The sequence below is a fragment of the Dipodomys spectabilis genome, unplaced genomic scaffold (assembly GCF_019054845.1).
Source record: "Dipodomys spectabilis isolate Male_0828 unplaced genomic scaffold, ASM1905484v1 ptg000773l, whole genome shotgun sequence".
Classification (NCBI taxonomy): domain Eukaryota; kingdom Metazoa; phylum Chordata; class Mammalia; order Rodentia; family Heteromyidae; genus Dipodomys; species Dipodomys spectabilis.
The window spans coordinates 80,607-105,080 of NW_024871450.1; the positions used below are offsets into that span (position 1 = coordinate 80,607).

Below are 24,474 nucleotides of genomic sequence, written 5' to 3' on the forward strand. Positions count from 1 at the left end.
GGGGGGGTGGAGGCATAAGGCAGGCCAGTAGAACAGTCAGAGCTTGGGACCAGAGAACCAGATGGCCACAGGGCTGGGCCAGCCACAAATGGTGACCCTCAGGGGCCTGGGAGCCCTGCTTCTGCTGCTGCTGCTGGCCTCAGGTGAGTTGCTCCTTGCCATCCCTGCCTTACCCAAGAGACCCTGTCCTGCCAAGGGGCCCGGGACTGGGCAGAGAGCCAGGGACAGAAGCAGGAGATAAGGAGTCAGGGTGTCGTCCTACAAGAGGTCTGTCCCTTAGGGCCAGTCCAGGGTCCCTTGGCCCCTTGGCAGTGTTTTATGGATGGGGAAGACAGAGGCAGCTCCATGATACCCTGGCCCAAGGCTCCCTGTGGCCCGACTCTGAGACATAGGCCTGACAAGCTTTTTAGCTGGCTTTTGGGCCCCTGGGGGCAGAGTTGGGGGCCTCTGGAAATGAGGCCAGGCAGGGCTTGCACCTGCCTCATCCCCACCCCTCCCTCTCCCCCTGTCACTCCCTCAGTGATGACCCCACAGTCTACAGTGACAGAGCCAGGCTCCCGTTCCCCTCCCTCCCCCCACCCCTTGGGGATCTAGAGGTCCCAGGGGCAGCTGAAGGGCTTGGCCTTGGTCTGGCTTCTCCCCTGTCCCATTCACCCCACCTCACCCCACCTGGCCAGCTCTGAGCCCTTCTCCTAGCTCTGCTACCCCCTCAGGCCCCCAACTCAGCACCCATGGGTGCCTCCAGAATGCTGGTATAGTATGGGAACTGGTGGCCTTGCCTGGGTCATGGTGGTCTAGCAGCTATAGTTCCATGTGGTCTCTGCTTTCCCTAGGAGGTGGCTGTGAGGGTCACAAAAAACAACACAGAACCCAGGAGCCAGTGTGATGGATATGGAGCAGAGGTGAAAAGTGAGGCAGATTCCCTGGAGGAGGCAGTAAAGGAGCAACAGCACTGACAGACTGAGCCTTACTGGGATTTGAATTCAGGGCCCTATGTTTGCTAGGCAAGCATTCTGCTACTTGAGCCAATTCCCCAGCTTTTTTTGCTTTAGTTTTTCATGGTTTTGGTGTTTTGTTTTTTGTTTGTTTGTTTGTTTTTTCTGTTCCTGGGGCTTGAACTCAGGGTCTGGGCGCTGTCCCTGAGCTTCTTTTGCTCAAAGCTAGCACTTTACCACTTGAGCCACAGCACCACTTCCAGTCTTTTTTTTTTGGGGGGGGGGGGGGGTCCGGTCGTGGGACCTGAACTCTGGGCCTGGGCGCTGTCCCTCAGTTCTTCAGCTCAAGGCTAGCGCTCTACCACTTGAGCCACAGCGCCACTTCCGGCTTTTTTCTTTTTGCTTATGTGGTGCTGAGGAATCAAACCCAGGGCCTCAGGCATGCAAGGCAAGCGCTCTACCACTGAGCCACCTTCCCAGCCCCAACCACTTCCAGTCTTTTCTGAGTAGTTTATTAGAGATAAAAGTCTCACGGACTTGACTTTTCTGACTAAGCTGGTTTCAAACTGCAGTCCTCAGATCTCAGCCTCCTGAGTAGCTAGGATTACAGGTGTGAACAACCAGTGGCCCAGCTTTTTAGTTTAATCTTTAGATAGGGTTTTAGCTCTTTGCCCAGGCCTGCTTGGATTACAATCTTGTTACATCTGGCACCACAGAAGCTGGGATTACAGGTGTGAACAGCCTGGCTGTGGAACCTTCTACTGAGCACTAACATAGGAAACCTTTTATCTACAGAATCATAGGCCCTGTTTTCCCCACAGAGAAGTGCCTTCTTTCACCTGAGAAACCAAGGTTTGGGGTGGGGGTGGAAGGTGGGGTTTGAGTCCTGCCTCGATGGGCAATGCGTGTGGCTGGAAGCAGCTGGGATCGATCTGTACCACCAGCCTTCCCCTGAGCTCGTCGCTCCTTTCATGGCTCCTATCCATGCTCTGCACCCTCCCTAGGGGAAGAGAAGACCCATGAACAGCGCAGAGACTCCTGCCTGCTCACCAAGGGGTACCAGTATGACCCCTTCTCTGTGAAGGACATTTCTAACTGCTTCACCAAATGCAGTCAGTCCGGAAGCGACCCCTGTAACGTGGAAAATCTGCAGAGGTGAGGCCTTCTGATTGGGGAGGGAGAACCCAGAAAACCTTGCCCTGTCCCTGGTAGCCAGAGGTCCAACTTACCCATGGGACACGGACAAATAAGATCTCACGGAGGTAGCCTCCAATCGTGATCCTCTTATCTCTGCCTCTTTCATGAGACCTGAGGTGCCTTACCTGATCTGCTATGCATGAATTCTTTTAGTGCACATAAGATCTGCTATGAATGTATTCTTTTAGTGCACATAAGTATTTCTGTAAGATAGAGAATCAATGAGTCATTGGAGAGGCATATGACAAACTTACCAAATAGTTTGCCACAGTAGTTGGGTGGATTTTCCCTTTATCCTGCAAAGAAAAGACTGTAGAGGCTACTGGGAGGCAGTGGAGCTGTGGGAGGTGGGGTTTGAATGGAGGAAGTGGCAGATGAGAGCCTGTCTTTGAGGGATGTGTCTTGTTCCTGGCCCTTCCTATTTATCTCTGCTTCTTAGCTGTGGCAAAGTGATCAGCTTTGATCTACCGCAAGTTATCGCCACGATGCCTTGTCTCTCCATGACTCAGAAACAACAGAACCAATCATTGACTAAAACCTCTGAAACCATGAGCTAAAATCAATACTTTTCCTTTATTTTTTATTTTTTCTTTATCGGTCCTGGGGCTTGAATTCAGGGCCTAGATGCTGTCCTGAACTTTTTCTGCTCAAGGCTGGCACTGTATCACTTTGAGCCATAGCACCACTTCCCTCTTTTCTGGTGCTTAATTGGAGATAAGAGTCTCATGGACTTTCCTGCCTGGGCTGGCTTTGAACCAAGATTCTCAGCCTCCTGAGCAACTAGGATTACAGGCATGAGCCACCCGCACCCAGTGTTACTCCTGTTTTAGCATGTAATATTTCCCTGTGTGTATTACATTGTGCTCGTTCATTTGCCAATGGATGGATGTTTGAATCCATTCCACTGCTAGACACTAATGGATAATGTTGATAACGACACTGAAATCCAAGTCCTTGGGGGTGTGTTTTCATTTCTTTGGAGTAGATCTGCAGGAAAGAAATTGCCAAGCTGTATGGTTTATGTGGCTAGCTTCCTGAAAGGCTGCTATTTGCTCTCTCATGAAGAATGGAAGGAGGGTCCCTTTCAACGCACACTTGCAATATCGCAATCTCTGCAGTTACATTGAGTGTGCAGGGTGCTCTGGCTCTGGCTTTAATTTGCATCTCATAAATACATAATGAAGCTACCATGCATCCCTTCAGGAACCACTTGCAACCTTTCTTTGGTGAAATACTATTGAAACCTTTCTCTTGTCTTTTTTTCTTCTTCTAAAATTGGTTTCTTTGTTCTCCTTAAGACTTTGTCTTCTTATTATTGAGTATGAACATGTCCTTTATCAGATTACAATTTGCAAATATTTGTCTTTTTCTCCACTTTCTAAACCCTATCTCCTGAAGATCAAAAGCATTTAGTTTTGAGGCAGCCCAATTTAAATTCATATGTGTGTGTTTAATATCATATCAAAGAAGCACTTACCTAGAGCAGATGACCCAGATTTTTCTCCTAAGTTTCCTTCTGTAGGAGTAGAATTTTAGCTCTTCTACTTGGGTTAACAATTACAATAGGTAAATATCTATTTTTTTTCTTCTGGGTGTCAGTCCTGAGGCTTGAACTCAGGGCCTAGGCACTGTCCTTGAGCTTTTTTGCTCAAGGCTTATGCTCTACCACTGTGAGCCACAGCTCCACTTCAGACTTTTTGGTGGTTCATTGGAGATAAAAATCCCTCAGACTTCCTGCTTAGGCTGGCTTTGAACCTTGATCCTTAGATCCCAACCTCCCGAGTAGCTAGGATTACAAGCATGCCAAGCTGTAAATGTCTAATTTCACCTTTATTATTATTGCTATTCATACTAATCTTCCATTGGGCTATCTAGTGTTTTGGGTGGATGGTCACCCTTGAACTGTTGAAGTGCCTTGGGGTGCATTCATTGAAGAGTCACAAAGAGGGAAACCCCATCCCTGGGGAAGTCTCAGGGCTAATGCTGCTACAGAGACTGAATGTGGGGTGCTCCTGCGGTGGGGTGCAGCTTAGAGAAGGAGTCTGGGTGATGGTAAGATGAAACAATGAATCGGATGGGGGGGATTGTTCCACAAATCCGCCCAGACTCTGGCAATTGGTATGCTGATTCCATGGTTAGTGTTTGTTCGTCCTTACCAATTTTCAAGTAAATGGCTGACTGTCATCTGGTAGAGCCAACTGTATCCTGCCAGCGTTTTCCTGGGGCTTTACCAGGTAAAGCAAGTTCTGAGACCTTGCTAATGTCACTGCTCTATGAAGCACCCGTAGTCCAGCCCATTGTTGAATCCTATCCAGGAAACAGGAAGTAGCAAGTCCTTAAAATGATTTAGGAAGACGTATGTGGTGCTTGTCATGGCCTATGCCTGTAATCCCAGAGACAGGAGGATGGAGTGTTTGAGGTCAGCCTGGGCTGCATAAGTGAAACCTTGCCTCAAAAAAACAAACAACATAGGTGCCAAGACAAGAGAAAATTGTAAGGATTATCTAGACCTGAGGACCAGATGAGGCAGTATTTCCTCAGGCAAGTGAATTGGGTTGTTTTACAAACACACACAAATATGACTGTGTAACTCGGGCTGCCTTCGAATGCTAAATCTTCCTGCTTCTGTCTCCTTAGTGCTGGAATTATAAGCCTGCCACAGCACACCTATCAGGCATATTTTCAAGTGCATGAAGTAGGAAAAAAATACACGTCTTCTGTTCACTGTTTGTTATCTTACTTGGCAACAATAAAAATTACATTATTGGGGCTGGGAAGTTGGCTCAGTGGTAGAGTGCTTACCTCACATGCATGAGTCCCTGGGTTTGATTCCTCAGTACCACATAAGCAGAAAAAGCCAGAAGTGGCACTGTGGCTCAAGTGGTAGAGCACTAGCCTTGAGCTGAAGAGCTGAGGGACAGCGCCTAGGCCCAGAGTTCAGGACCCATGATCTAAAAAAAAAATCACATTATTGCTTTGACTAGATAATTGAAGGCAAATAAAAGCTAGGCTCAATAGGCAATGGATTGGGACAATCCAATTCTGGCTGCGTGGTTTGTTTAGATTCTCTCCACCCAGCATGTTTATATATATTTGGGTATTTACACAACTTGCTCTCCATTTGACAATGCGTTTTATTTTTCTTTTCTTTTTCTTGTTCTTTTTTGGCCAGTCTTGGAGCTTGTACTCAAGGCCTGAGCACTGTCCCTGAACTTCTTTTGCTCAAGGCTAGCACTCTACCATGTGAGCCATAGTACCACTTCTGGCTTTTTTTTTTTTAATGTGGTGCTGAGGAATAGAACCCAGGGCTTCATGCATGCTAGGCAAGCATTCTACCACTAAGCCACATTCCCAACCCCTTGACAATGCATTTTCTGTAGTCCTTTTGGGATTTCTTTTCTTTTTCCTTAATTTGACTGTTCAAAAATGTCCAGGGAGGTGGGCACTGATGGCTCATGCCTATAATCTTAGTTCAGGAGTGAAAAAGCTAAAAGAGAGTGCTCTGTCCCTGAGTTCAAGCCCCAGTATGTACACACACACACACACACACACACACACACACACACACACACACACACACGACAAGAGGCTAGAGGTATATCTCCATGGTAGGCCTTACCTGACATGCACAAGGTCCTAGGTTTGATCCTTATTGCTGCAAGTAAAAAGCACCCTTTGCCTCTACAGCTGCTCCTTTCCAATAGCCTTAGTCCAGGTGTACTTCCCCTTCTCTCCTTTGCTACTTTGGCCCTCATCCAGTCAGGATTACCTGCAAGGGTAAGGTAGCAGCCTGGGACAAGGAGGCCAGAGGGCAGTGAGGTTTCAGCACCATGGAGAGAGCCACTGGCTTTGTTTCCTGCTTCCAATGGGTTCCCAACCAGTCCATTCCTACACAGCTCAGCTTCAAAAGCAGAGCTCCCGAAACGGCTCTGTGGCTCATAGGGTAGAATACAAGGCTTGAGAAAAAAACCCATGAGAGTGAGGCCTTGAGTTCAAGCCCCAGTACTGGTACAAAGGCAGAGTTCCTAGTATACAGCACTCAATAACTGTGCTGATATGTTCTGAGAGGTTAATCAAATAATATATACAAGGCCACCAAGTCCATGAAAAGATATTCGATATCATTGGTCATTAAGGAAATGCAATGAAAAACTCCATAGAAAATCACTTCTCACCTGTAAGGGTGGCTATCATAAATAATAAAACAGAGAAAATAAAACAGAGAGGGTGAGTCAGTAGGGTGGGAGGAACCGAAACTGATGTGGCCATTACTGAAAACAGTTTGGCAGCTCAAGAATCTAAACCCAGTCTTAGGGGAGGAACCCGAAGGCCCAAAGCCTCTGTGTCTCTGATCATTTAAAATATTTATCAAAATGAATTCCAGGAAATGGAGGGCAGGGAGAAGAATCTAAACTCAGGCCAAGAGCTTGTAAGCCTAGCTACTCAGGAGGCTGAGAGTTGAGGATTGCAGTTCCAAGCCAGCCTGGGAAGTAAAATCTGTGAACGCTATTCTTCAATGAATTACCCAAAATTCAGAAGTGGAGCTGTGGCTCAAGCAGTAGAGTGCCAGCCTTGAGCAAAATGAAAGCTAAGGGACAGTGCCCAGGCCCTGAGTTCTATCCTTAGCCCTGGCAGAAACATACACGCACGTGCGTGCACGCGCGCGCGCACACACACATACACACACACACACACACACACACACACACACACACACACACACACGACAACGGGTGCTTTAACAGATGAGCTTTGAAAACACTCTTCTGGGTGAAAGAAGCTGGATATGAAAGGCCATATAGTGTATGATTCCTCATGCATGAGATATTCAGAATGGGCAAACGTACAGAGACATCTAGCAGATTGACAGACTGCAGGGGTAGCTGCTTCATGAGCATGGGGTTTGCATTTGTGGGGAAGAAAACATCCTGGACCTAGATAGTGGTGGTGGTGCGCAACATGTGAAGACACTTATGGCTACAATGGTAAATGTAATGTTTTAGGTATTTACCATAAGGGACGAATGTACAAAACTCTTGTGGAAGCCATAGTTGAAATTCCCCAAGGCCAGACTGGCTGTTCCCAAGCCATCCTTCTCCTCCCTGGTAATCCCAGAGCCTTTGATATTCTCTCTCTGTTTTTTCCTTTTTTTTTTTTTTTTTTGTAGCTTGTGGGGTTTGAACTCAGGGCCTAGGCTCTGTTGCTGAGCTCTTAGGCTTGCACCCTACCACTTTAAGCCACAACTCTACTTCTGGTTTTCTGGTAGTTAATTGGAGGTAAGAGTCTCATGATCTTTCCTGCCTGAGCTGGCTTTGAACTGAAATCCTAGATCTCAGCCTCCTGAGTAGCTAGGATTAGCCACCAGCACCCATCGAGTCTTTGATATTCTGAGTGAGCAGCTGTCATCCAAGAATCGGATGAATGGGCAACTCAGCCTGCAAGAACTTCACTCCGCTGACCCCTGACCCTTTGCAGGTACTGGCTGCGCTACGAGTCCTACCTTCTGGAGAAGAATATTGTGGGGACAGTGGATATGCCTTTTGTGAAGGCTTTGGTCCAGAATGTCAGCACTGATGTCTCAGAAGACCTGCTTTTCTCTCACAAGTCCTCTCAGGTAAGAAGACCCCCCAGTCAGCAGAGGAGGCCCCCAGACCCCTCAGCTGGCTGGCTGGGACTCTATTATCCTTGGCCTGCATTTCAGCCACCAGAGAAAGCCAGCAGAGCTTAGCTCTGGCGGGTCCCTTCTGGAGAGCTTTGCACGATGCTGGGGCTGGGGGCTGGGGTGGAGGCTGGGGACCTGGGCTCTGAGCATGGGCCTCCCACCACTGCCTGCAGAACTTCCTGCAATACTTCCTCTCCCTCTCTGAACCCCACAGCTCACATCTGGAAGAGGAGTCCTCAGCCTCCTCCAAGTCCAAAATGCCTGGGAGTTTTCTCCCAGGCATATCTGGAGCCAGCACTCGAGGGCTGCGGGGGAGGACTCTGATTTATTCTGGTCTAAGTGCAAATCATGAGCAAATTAAAATTACCATGTGTGTGTGGGGGGGGTGTTAAGTTCAGGATCACTGCTTATGTCCTGTCTTCAGATATCTCCCCTCCCATACCCCACTGGCCTCAAACGGAGATCCTCCTACCTCAGCCTTCCACCTACTTAGGATCACAGGTGTAAATCATCATACCCAGCTTATTTGTCAAGATATCTTGTTAACTTTTTGTCATGGCTGGCCTCAAACTGGGATCCTCCTGCTCTCTGCCTCCTGAGTAGCTAGGATTTTTTTTTTTTTTGGTTGGTCGTGGGGCTTGAACTCTAGGCTTGGGCGCTGTCCCTCAGCTCTTCAGCTCAAGGCGAGCGCTCCACCACTTGAGCTACAGCGCCACTTCCGGTTTTTTTTCTGGTGGTTTTATTGGAGATAAGAGTCTCATGGTCTCTCCTGCCCGGGCTGGCTTTGAACCGTGATCCTCAAATCTCAGCCTCCTGAGTAGCTAGGATTATAGGCGTGAGCCACCAGCGCCCGGCCTGAGTAGCTAGGATTAAAGGCAGGCACCACAGCACCTGGTAGCAAATTACCTTTCCAAGTGTCTGTTTCTTCATCTGTAAAGTGATGAAGGTGTTTATGGCCCTAGGGAGAAATAAATGAGATAAAACCTGGGGAATTCTTGGAGTGAGGAGGGCTCAGTAGCAGTTCCCAGTGAGGGGAAGGTAAAGGCCCAGGCAGCAGGCAAGCTGCTCGTCATCAGGGGTTTCTTCCATCTGGAGAGGGGGAGTGGTAAGCTGAGGGGGTCTTCTCCAATCCTTCATTATGTTACCCAAGCTGCTGAGTGTGGGGTGCACATGGACCTCAGAATCTCCCAACATGTTCTTTTTTTTTTTTATGATTTTTTTTAATAAGTTTTTTATTGTGAGAATACTGTACAGAGGAGGGGTTACAGTTACATGAGTATGTTTTCTTTAAATTTAATTTATTGTGTGTCACTGATTTTTTTTTTTTTTTATTTTATTTTTTTATTGTAAAGCTACTATACAGAGGGTCACAGTTACATGAGTGAGGTTATGAGTACACTTCCTCTTGAACATTGTTACCCCCTCCATTGTTTTCCCCCTACCATCCCCTCCCTCCCTCCCTTCCCCGAGGTTCTTTTTTTTTTTTTTTGATTGTGATTAAATGATTACATAATTTCAAAGTCACAAGTTCATTCTAACTTCCCTGGAGCAAATTGTCTACCACAGTCTGTAATATATAACAGTGTTCACATGTTATATACCATATTTGTGATCAGCAGCATGAGGATATTTAGTAGTGGTTCAACCAGATGAGCGGGAGTTCTTTGTTTCTTAAGTCCTGTTAGTTTTGTCGTATCACTAACCTTTTGGATTTAGCATCCACTTATGAGGGAGACCATGTACCGTTTGTCTCTTCGTTCTTGGCTTACCTCGCTCAACATGATTCCTTCTAGCTCCATCCATTTCCCTGCAAATGCCATTATTTTGTCATTTCTAATGGCTGCATAATATTCCATTGTGTATAGATACCACAATTTTTGGATCCATTCATCTGTGGTGGGGCACCTAGGTTGTTTCCATATCCTAGCTATTGCGAACAGTGCTGCAATAAACATGGAGGTGCACGTGTCCTTGTATATTGGTTCCTGTTGTTCAGGGTAGATGCCTAGAAGTGGTATGACTGGGTCGTAAGGGAGGTCAATCTTTAGCTTTCTAAGGACCCTCCAGACTGCTTTCCAAAGTGGTTGTATAAGTGTACATTCCCACCAGCAGTGTAATAGGGTTCCTCTTTCTCCACATCCCCTCCAGCATTTGTCGTTGGCTGATTTGTGGATGTGGGACATTCTGACTGGGGTAAGGTGGTATCTCAGGGTTGTCTTTATTTGCATTTCCTTCACCACCAGGGATGATGAACATTTCCTCATGTGTTTCTTTGCCATTTTTATTTCTTCATTTGAGAAGTCCCTCTTTAGTTCCCTTGCCCATTTAGTAATTGGTTTGTTAGGTTTGGGAGGGATTAGTTTCTTGAGTTCCCTGTATATACAGGATGTTAACCCCTTGTCTGATATATTGCTGGTAAATATTTTTTCCCAATTAGTTGGTTGTCTTTCTAGCTTAGTTGCGATAGATTTAGCTGTGCAGAAGCTTTTTATTTTAAGGTAGTCCCATTTGTCGAGTCTCTCTCCAACTTGTTGTGACCCTGGGACTCTGTTCAGGAAGTTCCTTCCTGTGCCTATTAGTTCAAGTGTCTCTCCTACTCTGTCCTGCAGTAGTTTCAGAGATTCAGGTTTAATGTTAAGGTCTTTAATCCATTTTGAGTTGATGTTGGTGCATGGTGATAGGCTGGGGTCCACTTTTAGTTTTCTGCATGTGGCTGCCCAGTTTTCCCAGCACCAGCGGTTGAAGAGGCTGTGTTTCTTCCATTGTATGTCTTTGGCTCCTTTGTCGAATATCAGCTGGCTGTAGGCCTGTGGATTTATATCTGGATCTTCTATTCTGTTCCATTGGTCTTCGGGTCTGTTTTTGTGCCAGTACCATGCTGTCTTTGTGATTATAGCTCTGTAGTAGAGTTTGAAGTTCGGCATGGATAGCCCTCCCATATTGTCTTTATCCCCTAGAATTGTTTTGGCTATTCTAGGTCTTTTGTTGTTCCATATAAATTTTTGGACTGTTTTCTGTATTTCAGTGATGTACGTCATTGGGATTTTAATAGGAATTGCATTGAATTTGTATATTAATTTTGGAAGTATCACCATCTTTACTATATTAAGTCGGCCTATCCAGGAGCATGGGAGGTCTTTCCATTTCCTAGTGTCTTCTGCAATTTCTTTCTTTAACTTTTTATAGTTCTCATTAAATAGTTCTTTTACATCTTTGGTTAGGTTAATTCCTAAATATTTTATTTTTTGGGAGGTTATTGTGAATGGGGTTGCTCCCTTTATTTCCCTCTCTTCCTGTGCGTTATCAGTGTATAGGAAGGCAACTGATTTTTGTGGGTTTATTTTGTATCCTGCTATTTTGCCGAAGTGACTTATGATTTCTAAAAGTTTGGGGATGGAGTTTTTGGGATCGTGGAGGTATAGTATCATGTCGTCTGCAAAAAGGGATAGTTTCACTTCTTCTTTCCCTATGCGGATCCCTTTAATGTCTTTTTCTTGCCTTATTGCCCTGGCTAAGGGTTCTAGGACTATGTTGAAGAGGAGTGGAGACAGTGGACATCCTTGCCTTGTTCCTGTTTTTAGGAGGATTGGTTGTAGCTTTTCCCCATTAAGTATAATATTGGCTATTGGTCTGTCATAAATGGCTTTTATTGTTTTTAGAAATGTTCCTTCTATTCCTATTTTCTCCAGAGCTTTTAGCATGAATGAATGTTGAATTTTATCAAAGGCCTTTTCTGCATCTGTGGCGATAATCATGTGATTCTTGACCTTGGCTCTGTTGATATGCTGGATTACATTTATTGACTTACGTATGTTAAACCATCCCTGTGTCTCTGGGATGAAGCCTACCTGATCATAGTGTATTATTTTTTTTATGTGTTTCTGGATTCTGTTAGCTAGAATCTTGTTAAGGATCTTTGCATCTGTGTTCATCAAGGAGATTGGCCTGTAATTCTCCTTTTTGGTTGGGTCTTTGCCTGGTTTGGGGATGAGTGTGATATTGGCTTCGTAGAATGAGTTTGGGATAGCTCCCTCCTTCTCTGTTTCTCTGAAGAGCTTGAGGAGTATGGGTATTAGTTCTTCTTTAAAGGTCTTATAGAATTCTGCTGTGAATCCATCTGGTCCTGGGCTTTTTTTTGTTGGAAGACTTTTGATAGCTTCCTGTATCTCATTATAGGATATTGGCTTATTTAATTGGTTAACTTCTTCTTTGCTCAGTTTGGGTAACTTGTATTTCTCTAAAAATGCATCCATTTCCGCCAGATTTTCTTCCTTTAGAGAGTATAGCTTTTGAAAGTAGTCTGTTAGAATTGTTTGGATATCTTGGGTACGTGTTGTGATGTTTCCCGTGGCATCCCTAATCCTATTAATATGGATTTCCTCTCTTCTTTTTTTAATTAATCTTGCCAACGGGCCATCAATTTTGTTTATTTTTTCAAAGAACCAGCTTTTTGTTTGGTTTATTTTGGTTATGGTTTTCTGATTTTCTAATTGGTTAATCTCTGCTCTCAGTTTGGTTATCTGGCTTCGTCTAGTAGCTTTAGGTCCCATTTTTTCTTGTTTTTCTAGCTGTTTTAGTTGCAACATGAGATTATTTACTTGGTCTGTCTCCATTCTCTTGATGTGGGCACTGAGGGCAATAAATTTGCCCCTCAGGACTGCTTTTGCTGTGTCCCACAAGTTTCTTTGTGAGGTGTTTTCATTTTCATTGAGTTCTAGGAAATGCTTTATTTCTTCTCTGATCTCTTCTGTTACCCAGGCCTTGTTAAGGAGTGTGCTGTTCAATTTCCATGTATTAGAGAAATTTCTGCGGTATGCTTTGTTATTGAGAGCTAGCTTGATTCCACTGTGGTCAGATAGGATACAGGGGATTATGTCGATCCCTTTGTATTTGCTTAAGTTCCTTGAATGAACTATGATATGGTCTATTTTGGAGAAAGTTCCATGAGCTGCTGAGAAGAATGTGTACTGTGTTGTTTTAGGGTGAAATACTCGGTAGATGTCAGTTAATTCCGCTTGAAGTATGGCCTCACTTAATTCGGTAGCTTCTTTGCCAATCCTCTGGTTGGTAGACCTGTCCTTTGGTGAGAGTGGCGTGTTAAAGTCTCCTAGTATTATCGTATTGGGATCTATTTTATTCTGTAAGTTTGAGAGCATTTGTTTAACATATCTGGGTGCACCGATATTTGGGGCATATAAGTTGATGATGGTTATATCCTCCTCTTGGATTGTTCCCTTTATTAATATGTAATGTCCGTCCTTGTCTTTCTGTACTGATTTTAATGAAAAGTTTATTTTGTCAGATATCAGGATAGCTACACCTGCTTTCTTATTGGGGGAATTTGATTGGTAGATCCTTTTCCACCCCTTCACTCTGAGTTTGTTTGTATGTTTGGCTGAGAGGTGGGTCTCCTGAAGGCAACAGATGGATGGGTCTTGTTTTCTGATCCAGTCCTCAGTTCGTTTTCTTTTAATTGGCGAATTCAGCCCATTTATATTAAGAGAAAGTATAGAGAGATGCATTGTTGTCCCTGCCATTCCGTTTTCCTAAGTTTTTCTTCTTTCCTTTCCTCCTGTGCTTGCTCAGTTAGACTTTGAGTAATGCCTGTTTGGGGCAGGTCCCAGTTCCTGGTTGCTTTCTTCAGGTTGTGTCCCCCCTCTTAGAATTCTTTGTAATGCTGGCTTAATGTTTATGTATTCATTTAGTTTTTCTTTGCTATTAAAAGTTTTCAGTTCTCCATCGAATGTGAATGCTAGCTTTGCCGGGTATATCAGTCTGGGTTGGCAGTTATTGGCTCTCAGGGCTCGTATGGTGCTTTCCCAGGCTTTTCTTGCATTCATTGTTTGTGTGGAGAGATCTGCAGTGATTCTAATTTTTTTCCCGTTGTAGTATAGCTCCTTCTTCATTTTTGCTGCATGCAGGATTGTTTCCTTATTATTCAGATCCATCATTGTTACTATTATGTGCCTAGAAGTGTTTCTCCTGGGATCTTGCTTGTTGGGTGTTCGATAAGCTTTTGTGATGTAGTTAAGATGGTCGTTTTTGAGGTGGGGAAAATTTTCATTGACTATCTTGTTAAATAGGTGTTGCATTCCCTTGCTCTGGAATTCCTCACCTTCGTCCACTCCGATTATGCGAAGGTTAAATTTTTTAGCATTATCTGCTTGCTCTTGAATTTCCCTTTGGTTTAATTTGAGTGATTTTTCCATATCTGTCACTTTTTGGTCCAGTTGGTGTATTCTGTCTTCTGTATCTGACACTCTACCTTCCATTTCATTCACTCTGTTGACCGTGGCTTCTATTGTGGTTTGCATGGTGGAAATGGATCCCTTTATGGATTCAATGTTGGTTCTCAGAGTACTGGTCTCACCTCTCAATGAGGTGATATCAGTATGCATTACCTCTAATTTGGCGTTTATCTCACTTCTTACTGAGGTTTGTGCAGCTTCTATTTTTGCATCCAATTTTTGTTTGATATCCTGTATATCTTTTGATAGTTCATCCTTGTGCTCTTTCAATTTCTGATCCATTTCTCGCTTTATTTCTTGAGTCATTGCCTCCAGCAACCCTTGGATGTAGTTTTTGTCTTCCATTCCTGCTTTGCTCCCACTGGGGCTCTCCCCTGCGTGGCTGCTGGCTTTTGAGGTGAGCTTGCTGTCCTGGGTAGTGGTAAACCTTGTGATTTTTCTCTGTGATTTTCGCATGGGGGTTCAGGAGACTGCTCTTCAATCTTGTTTTGGTGTGTCTGTCTTTGCTTGGTTGCTGATTCTCTATTGGTAGAGAGAGTCTGTGTCTGATCTGGATTCTGTTGGGAGCCTATTTCCAGCTGCTATTCACTTAGGATTCTCAGCTCTCTGCTGTAGCAATTCCCGCCTTTGGAAGGGTTGAGCAGCCTAGACTGCTTGTGTTTGCTCCTGCGGGTGCTCTTGGGAAGATCAGATGCTCTGGATGCACTCTCCCAAATACTGGAGTCTGCTATGGGCTCCTGATGTGTTTTTGTTTGTTTGTTTTGGGCTGGTTGTGGGCTTGAACTCTAGGTTTGGGTGCTGTCCCTCAGCTCTTCAGCTCAGGGCTGGCACCCTACCATTTGAGCCACAGCCCCACTTCTGACCCTTTTTGCTTTGTTCAGGCGCCGGTCCCCTGGCCTGGTTCCGGCCCCAGCCTGGAGCGCGCTCGTTAGGCCTGTGCTAATGTGTATACCACCTTGGTTATGCAGCCTGGAGGACACAGTTCAAATTTCTTCTACTGTTGGTAGTCTTGACCCAGGGGCACTGTTCCTGGCTTGAGCATTTAAGCTCCCTTCCCGGGGCGCTCTTGCTCTGGCCTGGCCAGCAGAGTGTGCTCCACCGGCTGGTGGGGCTCTCGAACAGTTCCCAGTTTTAGTGGGTCCTGTGGTCCGGGTGTTGGGGTAGGGAGTCTAGGTCAGGGTCTGGGGATTCCCTCCAGCTCTGGTCTCCCTTGATGGATTCCCTGTCCCCTGATGGGTACTCACCCTGTAGGTCGTCAGTTGTTGTTGCAGTCCGTCAGTTGTTGTTGCAGTCCGAGTTCAGTTGGGGTGGTTGCGGGCTGGGTTGGGCGGCCCCCCGCCGGGTCGTTGCGATCGCGATTGGGCGGGTGGTCTGCGGACAGGTCCCTTTGTGGCGCTGCTGGTGCCGGGCGGCTTTGGCGGGATGGAGCCTCTCCGCTCCAGTGGAGAGTGATGGGTGGGGTGGGATCCTCCTGGAGACTCCCGGCTGGTAGGTTTCTCTGTTCCTGGCGATCCGCTGTTCTGCAATCCGGTACCTGGTGATCTGCAAGCAGCCCCCTGTGTCTCTGTCCAACATGTTCTTTTTATTCTGTCCAGTCCTGGGGCTTGAATTCAGGGCCTGGGCTTTTGTTCCTGAGCTTTTGTGCTCAAGACTAACACTCTACCACTTGAGCCACAGCTCTGCTTCCAGTGGTTAATTGGAGATAAGGGTCTCACAGACTTTTCCTGAAGGGGCTGGCTTCAAACCATAATCCTCAGATCTCAGCCTCCTGAGTAGCTAGGATTACAGGTGTGAATCCCGCCTTGCCATCCCCCCAGAGCCTGGCCCACCTGTCCTTTTCATGAGATTTAGAGACATTAGCACCATCAGCCTCCACCCTTGCCTTCCCTGTTCCAATGATCCTTGGTGTTTTTGGAGGCTGAACCAGGGGCCACCACACTGCAGCCCCAGGGCACCAGGAACTCAGAGAATGGAAACAAAAAATCACGCCTTGTGATTGCCACTGAAGTTTTGAATATGTTGACCATTCTTAGATTTATTTTTAATGTGCTGGGCAAACAGGAATGCAATCTTATGACTTCAGTGTCCTTCACCTCTGCCCTTGCTCCCCTCCTGCATTCCCTTCCTGATGGCCTTGTTTTCTCTATGAGTCAGAAGCAGACACAGTCACTGTCAAGCTGTGTGTAGGTGCAGGGCTGTGTGTTGGTGGAAGACCATGGCCCGCTTCCCATACTGGCCAACCCAGCTGGATGGATGCGTCTCCATACTGGCTTTTGGCTTGGCAGGTGTTCATGCTGTCTGTCATGGGACAACAGATGATGCTTGACCAGGAGTCTTCAGCCCCTCTTCACAGGCTCTGGGAAGAGGAGCTGGTCTGAGCCCTGGCATCCAGCCTGTCAGGGCTGTCAGTCCCCAGGTCCTGTGGCCACTCATCTGTTTCAATGCCCTTCCCAACCTGCAGTGGTGGCAGGGCCAGTGTTGGAGGCTGGAATCGCTGGGGTAAGATGACATCCACTGGGTGTGTGGTTATAGGTTCCGAGGCAGGTGGCCAAGGATGAGGATGAGCCCCCTGACCGAGTCCGCCTTCCCAAGAGCCTTTTTGCAGTCCTGCCCAGCAATGGGTCTACGGTCTGGTTGGCCATAACTGTCCTGGACATCAGCATGGGAGATGTCTTCAAGGTAGGAGGTCTGCTGAAGACTCTGGGTAGATGCCAAGTTCAATGCTAGCTTTTCCAGGGGTCCCAGGTCCCAGCCTGCCCTCACTGCAGGGCATCAATGGAGGAAAGGAGTGAGTGCTCCCTCCACCCCCATGCCCGCCTAGCATCTCTAATGCAGCCAGGTCTCTAGAGTTTATGGACTCCAGACTCATGCTGGCACCCCCTACTCCAGTGCCCCCACTAGTGAATGGGGTTCAGGTATTCACAAATCCTTGTGTACAACATGCAACTCTGATGCTCAGATGCAACTCTGCAGGTGTGTGCCAGGTGTGTGGACCCAGAAGTGGGTGTTTGTCCACCTATAAGCAGATACATGTGTATATCCCCAGATATGAGTATACTCGCCCACCTGGAGATGCCCCCTAGTACTTACTTCTAGGCTAATCTTAGCCTGTGCCCTTCCAGCTAAGAGGGCAGAGGAGCTCTGAAGTTCAGCAATGGAGAGCTGTCAGGTGCACGGCTTGGCACAGGTGATTTGGCCCATAGAACCCAGGCCAGTGCAAGCAAGATGACAGAGAGTAGCAGGTGGTTCACGTCCCCTGTCCCCCTCCAGGCCAAGTCCTGGAGCTTCCGGGATGGGCTGGCATAGCATCTCCTGCAGCCTGGCCTCCCCTGTCTCCCTCACAGGGCCCCCGGCTCCTCCTGGACAATGGTAGTCGTGTGCTGAACAGTCACGTGGTGGGTTTGAGTGTGGGCCACACACCCGTCACAGGACTGTCAGAGCCTCTGGAGATCACCTTCTCACACCAGCGTCAGCCCCCTGTAAGTCCTCTACCTGGAGCTGGCCAGGATGATGAGCCCACACATTCACATGAGTTCAGAGCAAACATGGAGCCCCGAACCCAAGAGCAGCCATTAGGGCCACATACACACTGTGACCAGGAACATGCGTGCACATGCAGCTGTGTCCCCTCCCGCTCTGGTGCTCACAGGCCCACACTCCCATCTGTGGGCACCCATCCACCACTCCCCAAGAGCCCATGTGCAGACAGGCCATCCCCCACTCACAGCTCAGCATGATTGCACCCTTCACATGCTAGTCCAGGGTCCCGCAAACAATGCTGTCAGTCAGGTGCTGGTGGCTCACACCTGTAATCCTAGCTACTCAGGAGGCTGAGACCTGAGGATCATAGTTTGAAGTCAGCCCAGGTAGGAAAATCCATGAGGTTCTTATCTCCAATGAACCAACAAAAAGCCAGAAGGGGGGCTGTGGCTCAAGTGGCAGAGCACCAGCTCTAAGCAACAAAACTCAGGGACATTGCTCAGGCCCTGAGTCAGTCTTCCCATGCAAACCACCCAAGCACCTTCTACCTAATGCATATGTGGGCTACACTCTTGGGAACCCCCCTCCTTCCTCTCTTGACCCCAACTCTCTGGTTTCAGAACATGATCCTTACCTGTGTGTTCTGGGATGGGAGTAAAGGTAGGGCCTGGATGACCCTCTGGGGTAAGCTGAGTGGGAGGCCTCACCAACCCTTTGTCTTGTTCCCTGCCTCTCCCTTCACCTCCCGTGTGTGTGTGTGTGTGTGTGTGTGTGTGTGTGTGTGTGTGTGTGTGTGTGTGTGTGTGTCCCACAGGAGACTGGAACTCCAAGGGCTGCTCCACGGAGCTGGGGGCTGAGGGGACTGTCTGCCGCTGTGACCACCTGACCTTCTTCGCCCTGCTGCTGGTAACTGCCTGCTCTGCTCTGCCTCAGGACTCCTCAAGGCCTGCGGTATCCTGAGGAGGCTGCCCCATACAGCCTTTGGGGGTGATGGGCCCAGCCTTTCACTAATGTAGACTGGGTTTGGGGTCATCCACAGAGGCCAGTTTTGGATATGGCCACCGTGCAGGTCCTCACACGCATCTCCCAAGCAGGCTGTGGCGTCTCCATGATCTTCCTGGCCTTCACCATGCTTCTCTATGTTATCCTGAGGTGGGTGACCCCTGTGCCACCCACAGCTCCCTCCTTCCCCAGGGAGACAGAAGCTAGAGTAAAAGGAGCCCTGATGGGCTGTCTCTGACACCCCCTTTCCTCCCCCCCTTTTTTGATTGTGGGTCTTGAACTCCTGCCTGGGTGCTGTTCCTGAGTGCTTTTGCTCAAGGCCAGTGCTCTCTCGCTTTGAGCCACAGTACCACTTCTGATGTTCTGGTGATTAATTGGAGATAAGAATCTCATAAACTTTTCATGCCTAGGCTGGCTTTGAACTGAGGTCCTTGCCTCTCACCCTAGGATTACAACCATGAGGCACTAGCGCCCAGCCCTCCTGTCCTTGAGTCTCCATGACAAAGTAGGGCTAGAGGGGTGGACACCTGTCAGTCATTTCAGTTACATGTGGCAGAAACTCAACCTACATTGACATAATCACAATAAAGCCTGTATGGTTCATATAACTAAAAAACCCAAGTTGTGAGGCCTTCAGGCAGGGTTAGATCCAGGAGTTCAAGCGAGCCACCCCACCCCAGGACTTGATTTTCTCTGCCTCTCACAATTTCCTATCACCCATGCCATAAAAGCCCCATTCAGAGCATCAGGAGCTCCGCAACGCATGTGGTGGTGACATAGATGCTCAGACAGAAATAAAGCCCCCAAACTGAGGTCTTTCTTTAAGAACAGTTCATTCCAAAATAATTATAGACTAACCAGAGATTGAAAAAATTGCAGTGTGTGGTCCCTTTCTCTAACTACCTGCTATGGGGCAAAACTTAGTACAGAAAATCGGAAGGGGCATTGGCATGGCACAATCTGGCCATTGGGATAAGAGCCAGGATTGTGAAGATGGATCCAAGATGGTGAGGTAGCTGGACTTGGGCTCTCCCCCAGAAGCTGCCATTCCTTGGTGTCTCTAATTACCCTTTCTCACCTCAGGCTCTCCCTGCAAAGGTTCAAGTCAGAAGATGCCCCCAAGATCCACGTGGCCCTGAGCAGCAGCCTGTTCCTCCTGAATCTAGCCTTCCTGGTCAATTCGGGGAGTGGCTCCCAAGGCTCCCCTGCTTCCTGTTGGGTCCGGGCTGCCATTTTTCATTATTTCCTACTCTGTACGTTCACCTGGATGGGCCTAGAAGCCTTCCACCTCTACCTGCTCACCATCCGGGTGTTCAACACTTACTTTGGACACTACTTCCTGAAGCTGGGCCTGCTAGGCTGGGGTAGGAGCTGCAGGGGTTGGGGGGGGGGGGTGGAACTAGAGGGTAGATTGCTCAGGGAGCAGACAGAGAGTAGACAGGGAGTAGACAGAGAGGGTAGACTGCTCAGGGAGAGGGTAGACTGCTGAGAGAGAGAGAGAGACAGAGACAGAGAGACAGAGACAGAGAGACAGAGAAATGTTCTCTTGGATGGCTGGAGAGGATCAGAGGGGCATATGCCACGGGGGCCCAGACAATGTCACGTGTTCTTCCTTTTACACCCAGGCCTGCCTGCCCTTGTGGTCCTTGGCACTGGGAGTGCCAACAGCTATGGGCTTTACACCATCCGTGACCAGGAAAACCGAACCACACTGGAGCTGTGAGAGGGGGTGGTGGGGAGTGGGGGTGGTGGGGAGGGGGGGCTGTCAGACCCTAGCTTCATGTCTCAAGGCTGGCAAGGAGGGAATCCTAGGAAGAGAGGGTAAGTTTGTCCAGGCGGACAGGATCCTCACATCCTGCTGGCTGTGGCCTAGCTGGGTAAACTGAAAAGAAAAATGAAATGGGAGAGGGGGCTCTGGGCAGGGAGAGGGGATTGAACCAGGAGGCAGAATGCCTTTCTCTAGCTGGGGCCACCCCTACCTCCTGTGACGCCCCATGCCCAGACCTCAGCTTGGTAAGGAGAGACTGGGATTTCAACCACCTGCCTGTCACTTAGGGGCCCTGGTGCAAGGCACCACCTGCCCACAAGTCTGAGCAGCCTAGATGGAGCCAGGCCCTGCTGCTGGGTACCATGGGTAGGACCTTGGGCAAGCCTGTCAAGCCTCAGTCTCACCATCTGTACAATGGGAAGTAGATGCCCTTCAGGTCTCCTGCAGTCCAGGGAGCAGGGCAGCTGGGCCCACCTGGATGCCCACTGATGAATTCTCATGGTAGCCACCCCTGGGCCAGGGCTCTGTACTAGGCTGGTCTGGTGGAGCCTGGGGCCTTAAATGCATGTGTGTCTTGGGGGGACTACAGGGGATGGGGAGTCACTTTCCATGGAAGAGCTGCCCTGGCGCTCCTCCAGGAGGGTTCCTCAGGTTGAGCAGAAGGTGGGATGTTTATGCCAAACCGTTTGACTTACAGGGTGACAGCTAGTTCAGGGTTTTTTTCAGTAATAAAATGGCCTTTGGGGCTGACTTGGTCCTTTCACACCAAGGGTGGCTAGACCTGTGGATGGCTTGTACCCAGCAGGAAAGCAGGCGAGGATGGCCGGGTGGGAAAGCAGGGGTGTGGGAAGAACCACCTTGGTATGAAAGGTTAGTCAGGGGAGATGTCTGGAGCTTGCTGCGCAGGGGTTACCTCCCTGAGTCACAGTGGCCACCCACCCCCTCCAGGTGCTGGTTCCAGAAAGAAGTGGCCCTTTATGTCACCGTCCACAGCTACTTCCTTATCACCTTCCTCTTCAACGCTGGGGTGCTAGCCCTGGCGGCTTGGAAAATCTTCAGTCTGTCCAGTGTCACAGCTGGCAAGGAACCAGGGCAGAGCTGGAAGGCTGTCCTCACCGTGCTGGGCCTCTCAAGCCTGGTGGGCATGACCTGGGGACTGGCCATCCTCACGCCCCTGGGCCTGTCCACCATCTATGTCTTTGCCCTTTTCAACTCTCTACAAGGTAAGGCTCCCAGTAGAGAGGTCCCAGGAGATGGGAGAGAGGAGGCGTTACAGGAAACAGGATCCCACTCGGATGAGCTCAATCCCAAAATACTGATTTGAAATACCCAGGGCTCTCTTAGGATCCAGGGCAGCAAGAGAGGCTGTTAACTGGGTCAGGTAAAGCCACTCAAACCAAAGCAATGCTTTCCCCTATCTTTCATTCTGGAGTTGGATGTTGTCTCTGCTACCATCTGTAGAAACTCTTGAATTATTCTGTCTGCCCATGAAGATTATGGCCCCAAATGACTACCCAATATGGCTCCCTCAGCACTCCAGGACCTATCAGGTGACCATCTCTGGCCCAATCAGAGCACTGTGTGATTCAGTCATATGGGCAAGGTCAGGTGACTTGATGGGCACATGACACACAGTCTCGGGAGCCTTCCCAGAAGGAATGCAATGACTGTTGTATCTGGTGCTTAACCCAGCTAGGTCTTTCCTTCTGAAGAGGAGATCTAAATTAATAGCAATAGAAGTTATTACTTTGGGGCCATCTAAGGCTGTCTCATTTAGAAAAATCACAAAGGTTAAGGGCCAGGGAGAAACATATCTTGAAATCATATATAATATCATTATTCTCATGTAAGTTATGGTAATATCTAAGTCTACACACCTCACTTTGCTGAGTTTCATTTCATCAGAGTCTGAGTTATTCAGTGTTTCTCTCTTCCTCCTTTAGACAACAGAACCCGTGGGACATTTCAGCTTCCCATTGGACTCTTCTCAATATTTTTACTATTGTGTGTAGTGGTGGTTTTTTGTTTTGTTTTTGTTTTTTTTGCCAATCCTGGGGCTTGAACCCAGGGCCTGGGCATTGTCCCTGAGCTTCATTTGCTCAAGGCTAGCACTTTACCACTAACCCACATTCACAGCCCCTGTGTAGTATTTTTTTTAATTATAAATTCTCTTCAAACACACAAAATTTGTATTTCTCAATTTCTGTGCCTCTTCTAATTTCCTCCACTCCACATCTTCCCTCTTCTTGCTAAATGCACCCTGTAGTAATCTTTTATAGAAAGATAGTGTGAGAACCCTCTAGAGTGATAGTGGTTATTTTGTGGGTCTAGAAATGCCTTTAATTTGCCTTTTCTAGATACATGTAGCTATTTTATTTCAAGGTGATTTTTTTGTGTATTTGTTTTTCTCATTTCTAAGATTGTCTCTAAGGAGTAGGCGCATTTTTTTTGCCTAAATATTTTTCATGGGCTCTTGCGTGTCTCCTTCTTGTGGCTGCCCCAGGCTCACGGAAGCTCTCTCTCCATGACAGGTGTCTTCATCTTTTGCTGGTTCACCGTCCTCTACTTCCCAACTCAGAGCACCGTGTCCTCAACCTCTGGGACCGCCCGCCTGGACCAGGCCCACTCCATGTCTCAGGAATAGGAGGCTGCAGCCCAGCTCTCAACTCTGATTTACTGTGTGACCTTGGGCAGTTCCCTGCCTCCTTTTGAGCCTTCTCTGGACAGTATGCCTGGAGAGGGAGAAGATGAGGTCCAGGTTAGATCATATGGCTTCAAAGGCCCCATCCAGATAGGTCTGTGGGTCCAAGAAGCTAAAGTTTCTGAAGTCACATTTACCACCTGTCCTATTTCCAAAGCACAGCAGCCTTCCTCCTGTGATCTCCTTACTTTGGTCGCAAGAGGGGCTTTGAGCCCCAAGAGGATCCCAGTGCCCCTTACTCCCCCATCACTTGCTCCCACGCCAGGGCCAAGCAGGGGCCATGATGCTCTGGGACATTGGATTTGTTGTGGCCTGAAGGTGTGCTCTGGGGTGGTCTGTTCAGATCTCTGCCTGCCCCCTCAAAAAGACCCCACCCCCAGTGGCAGTGGCCCCTCCAGTGTGGCCCGGGGAACTGAGTTTCTGAGAATACCACTCAGTGCCAATGCTATTTGGAGCCAGCTCTCCCTCCCTCCCTGGCTGCCAGGGGTGTGGACAGAAGCAGGGGTCCTGGGCCAGCCCTCTTCTCCTGGCTGGTCAGTGTGTGGGGCCAAGGGGCAAGTGAGGAAAGGGTGAGCTGAGGCCCCAGCATCAGGGCTCCTGGACCACCTGCCTCACCACGACTACCACCCCAACCAAATACCAGCACAAAGATTTCAATAAATACCTGTTGGCTGAGCAGATGGGTGCATGAGTTTGGCCCCGGGCTGGCAGGCTCTCATGTCAAGGCGTGCACCTCAGGCCGGATCCATCTGGGTTAGGTCATTTCCAGTGGCTGGGCCTCCTTTTCCAGTCACAGGCTGGAAGCCAAAGGCAGCAGAAATGCCAATGGGGAAGAGGAGGAGAGGAGAAGGGAGAGGAGGAGTCTCCTCTGTGTCTGCACAGGCAGGTGGCAGCAGAGATACACCATGTCCCTCCCCTCCCCTGGGTCCACAGCCTCCAAAGTTTCCTGTCCCCCTCCCCACCCCATTAACCACACACACCCTCACAGCCTCTCTCAAGATGGGGAGTCAGAGTCCTTATCAAATCCTTTGATAAGCTGTGGCTTACCAGTCCGCTTCCCCCACTAACTGGGTGCTCATGCCCTCTTCACCACCCCTTCCCCCCCCCCCCCAGCCCAAAGGCCGGGGCCTCTCCCCTCCCCCACATCAACAGACAGGAAGGCCACACTTCATGCAAGTACTGTGTTCTCAGAAGGGACATCTGGACTGTGAACACTGTCCGTTGAGCCGCAGTCTGGTGTTGTTTTTTCTTGTGGACAGACTGGGGTGGGTGAGGGTGGTTCTATCTTCTCAGACATCTGTTTCTCAGATGGAAAGTCTCAGGGCTCCCTTACCCCAAAGTCTCTCCAAGTTGGAGAGCTAAGTAATCCCAGAAACATCTGCTCAGGCCTGCTGGGCAGGGTTTCAATTCTGACTGCTATTCAGGAGTAAGCCACCTTTCTGAGACCCACTTCCTTCTCCATAAACTGGGCGTTAAAGTCC

At 48.4% G+C, this 24,474-nt stretch overlaps 1 protein-coding gene across 1 annotated transcript; it reads left to right on the forward strand.

Moving 5' to 3' along the window:
• Window positions 1-23,673, forward strand: Adgrg3 (adhesion G protein-coupled receptor G3). The gene is made up of 12 exons (XM_042672856.1): window positions 1-143; window positions 1,940-2,090; window positions 7,608-7,746; window positions 16,575-16,721; window positions 17,387-17,521; window positions 18,143-18,182; window positions 18,337-18,428; window positions 18,562-18,674; window positions 19,608-19,888; window positions 20,150-20,243; window positions 21,241-21,515; window positions 22,824-23,673. The coding sequence occupies exons 1-12, from the start codon at window positions 62-64 to the stop codon at window positions 22,934-22,936; spliced, it is 1,662 nt and encodes a 553-aa protein (XP_042528790.1). The 5' UTR covers window positions 1-61; the 3' UTR covers window positions 22,937-23,673.
• The last annotated feature ends 801 nt before the right edge of the window (window positions 23,674-24,474 follow it).

Excerpts from the sequence above, each read along its gene's own strand:
- Adgrg3 (XM_042672856.1), top strand. The coding sequence starts at position 62 with ATGGCCACAGGGCTGGGCCAGCCACAAATGGTGACCCTCAGGGGCCTG. Across the intron at positions 2,091-7,607 it reads AACGTGGAAAATCTGCAGAG|GTACTGGCTGCGCTACGAGT; the intron begins GTGAGGCCTTCT and ends GACCCTTTGCAG. Across the intron at positions 17,522-18,142 it reads CACACCAGCGTCAGCCCCCT|AACATGATCCTTACCTGTGT; the intron begins GTAAGTCCTCTA and ends CTCTGGTTTCAG.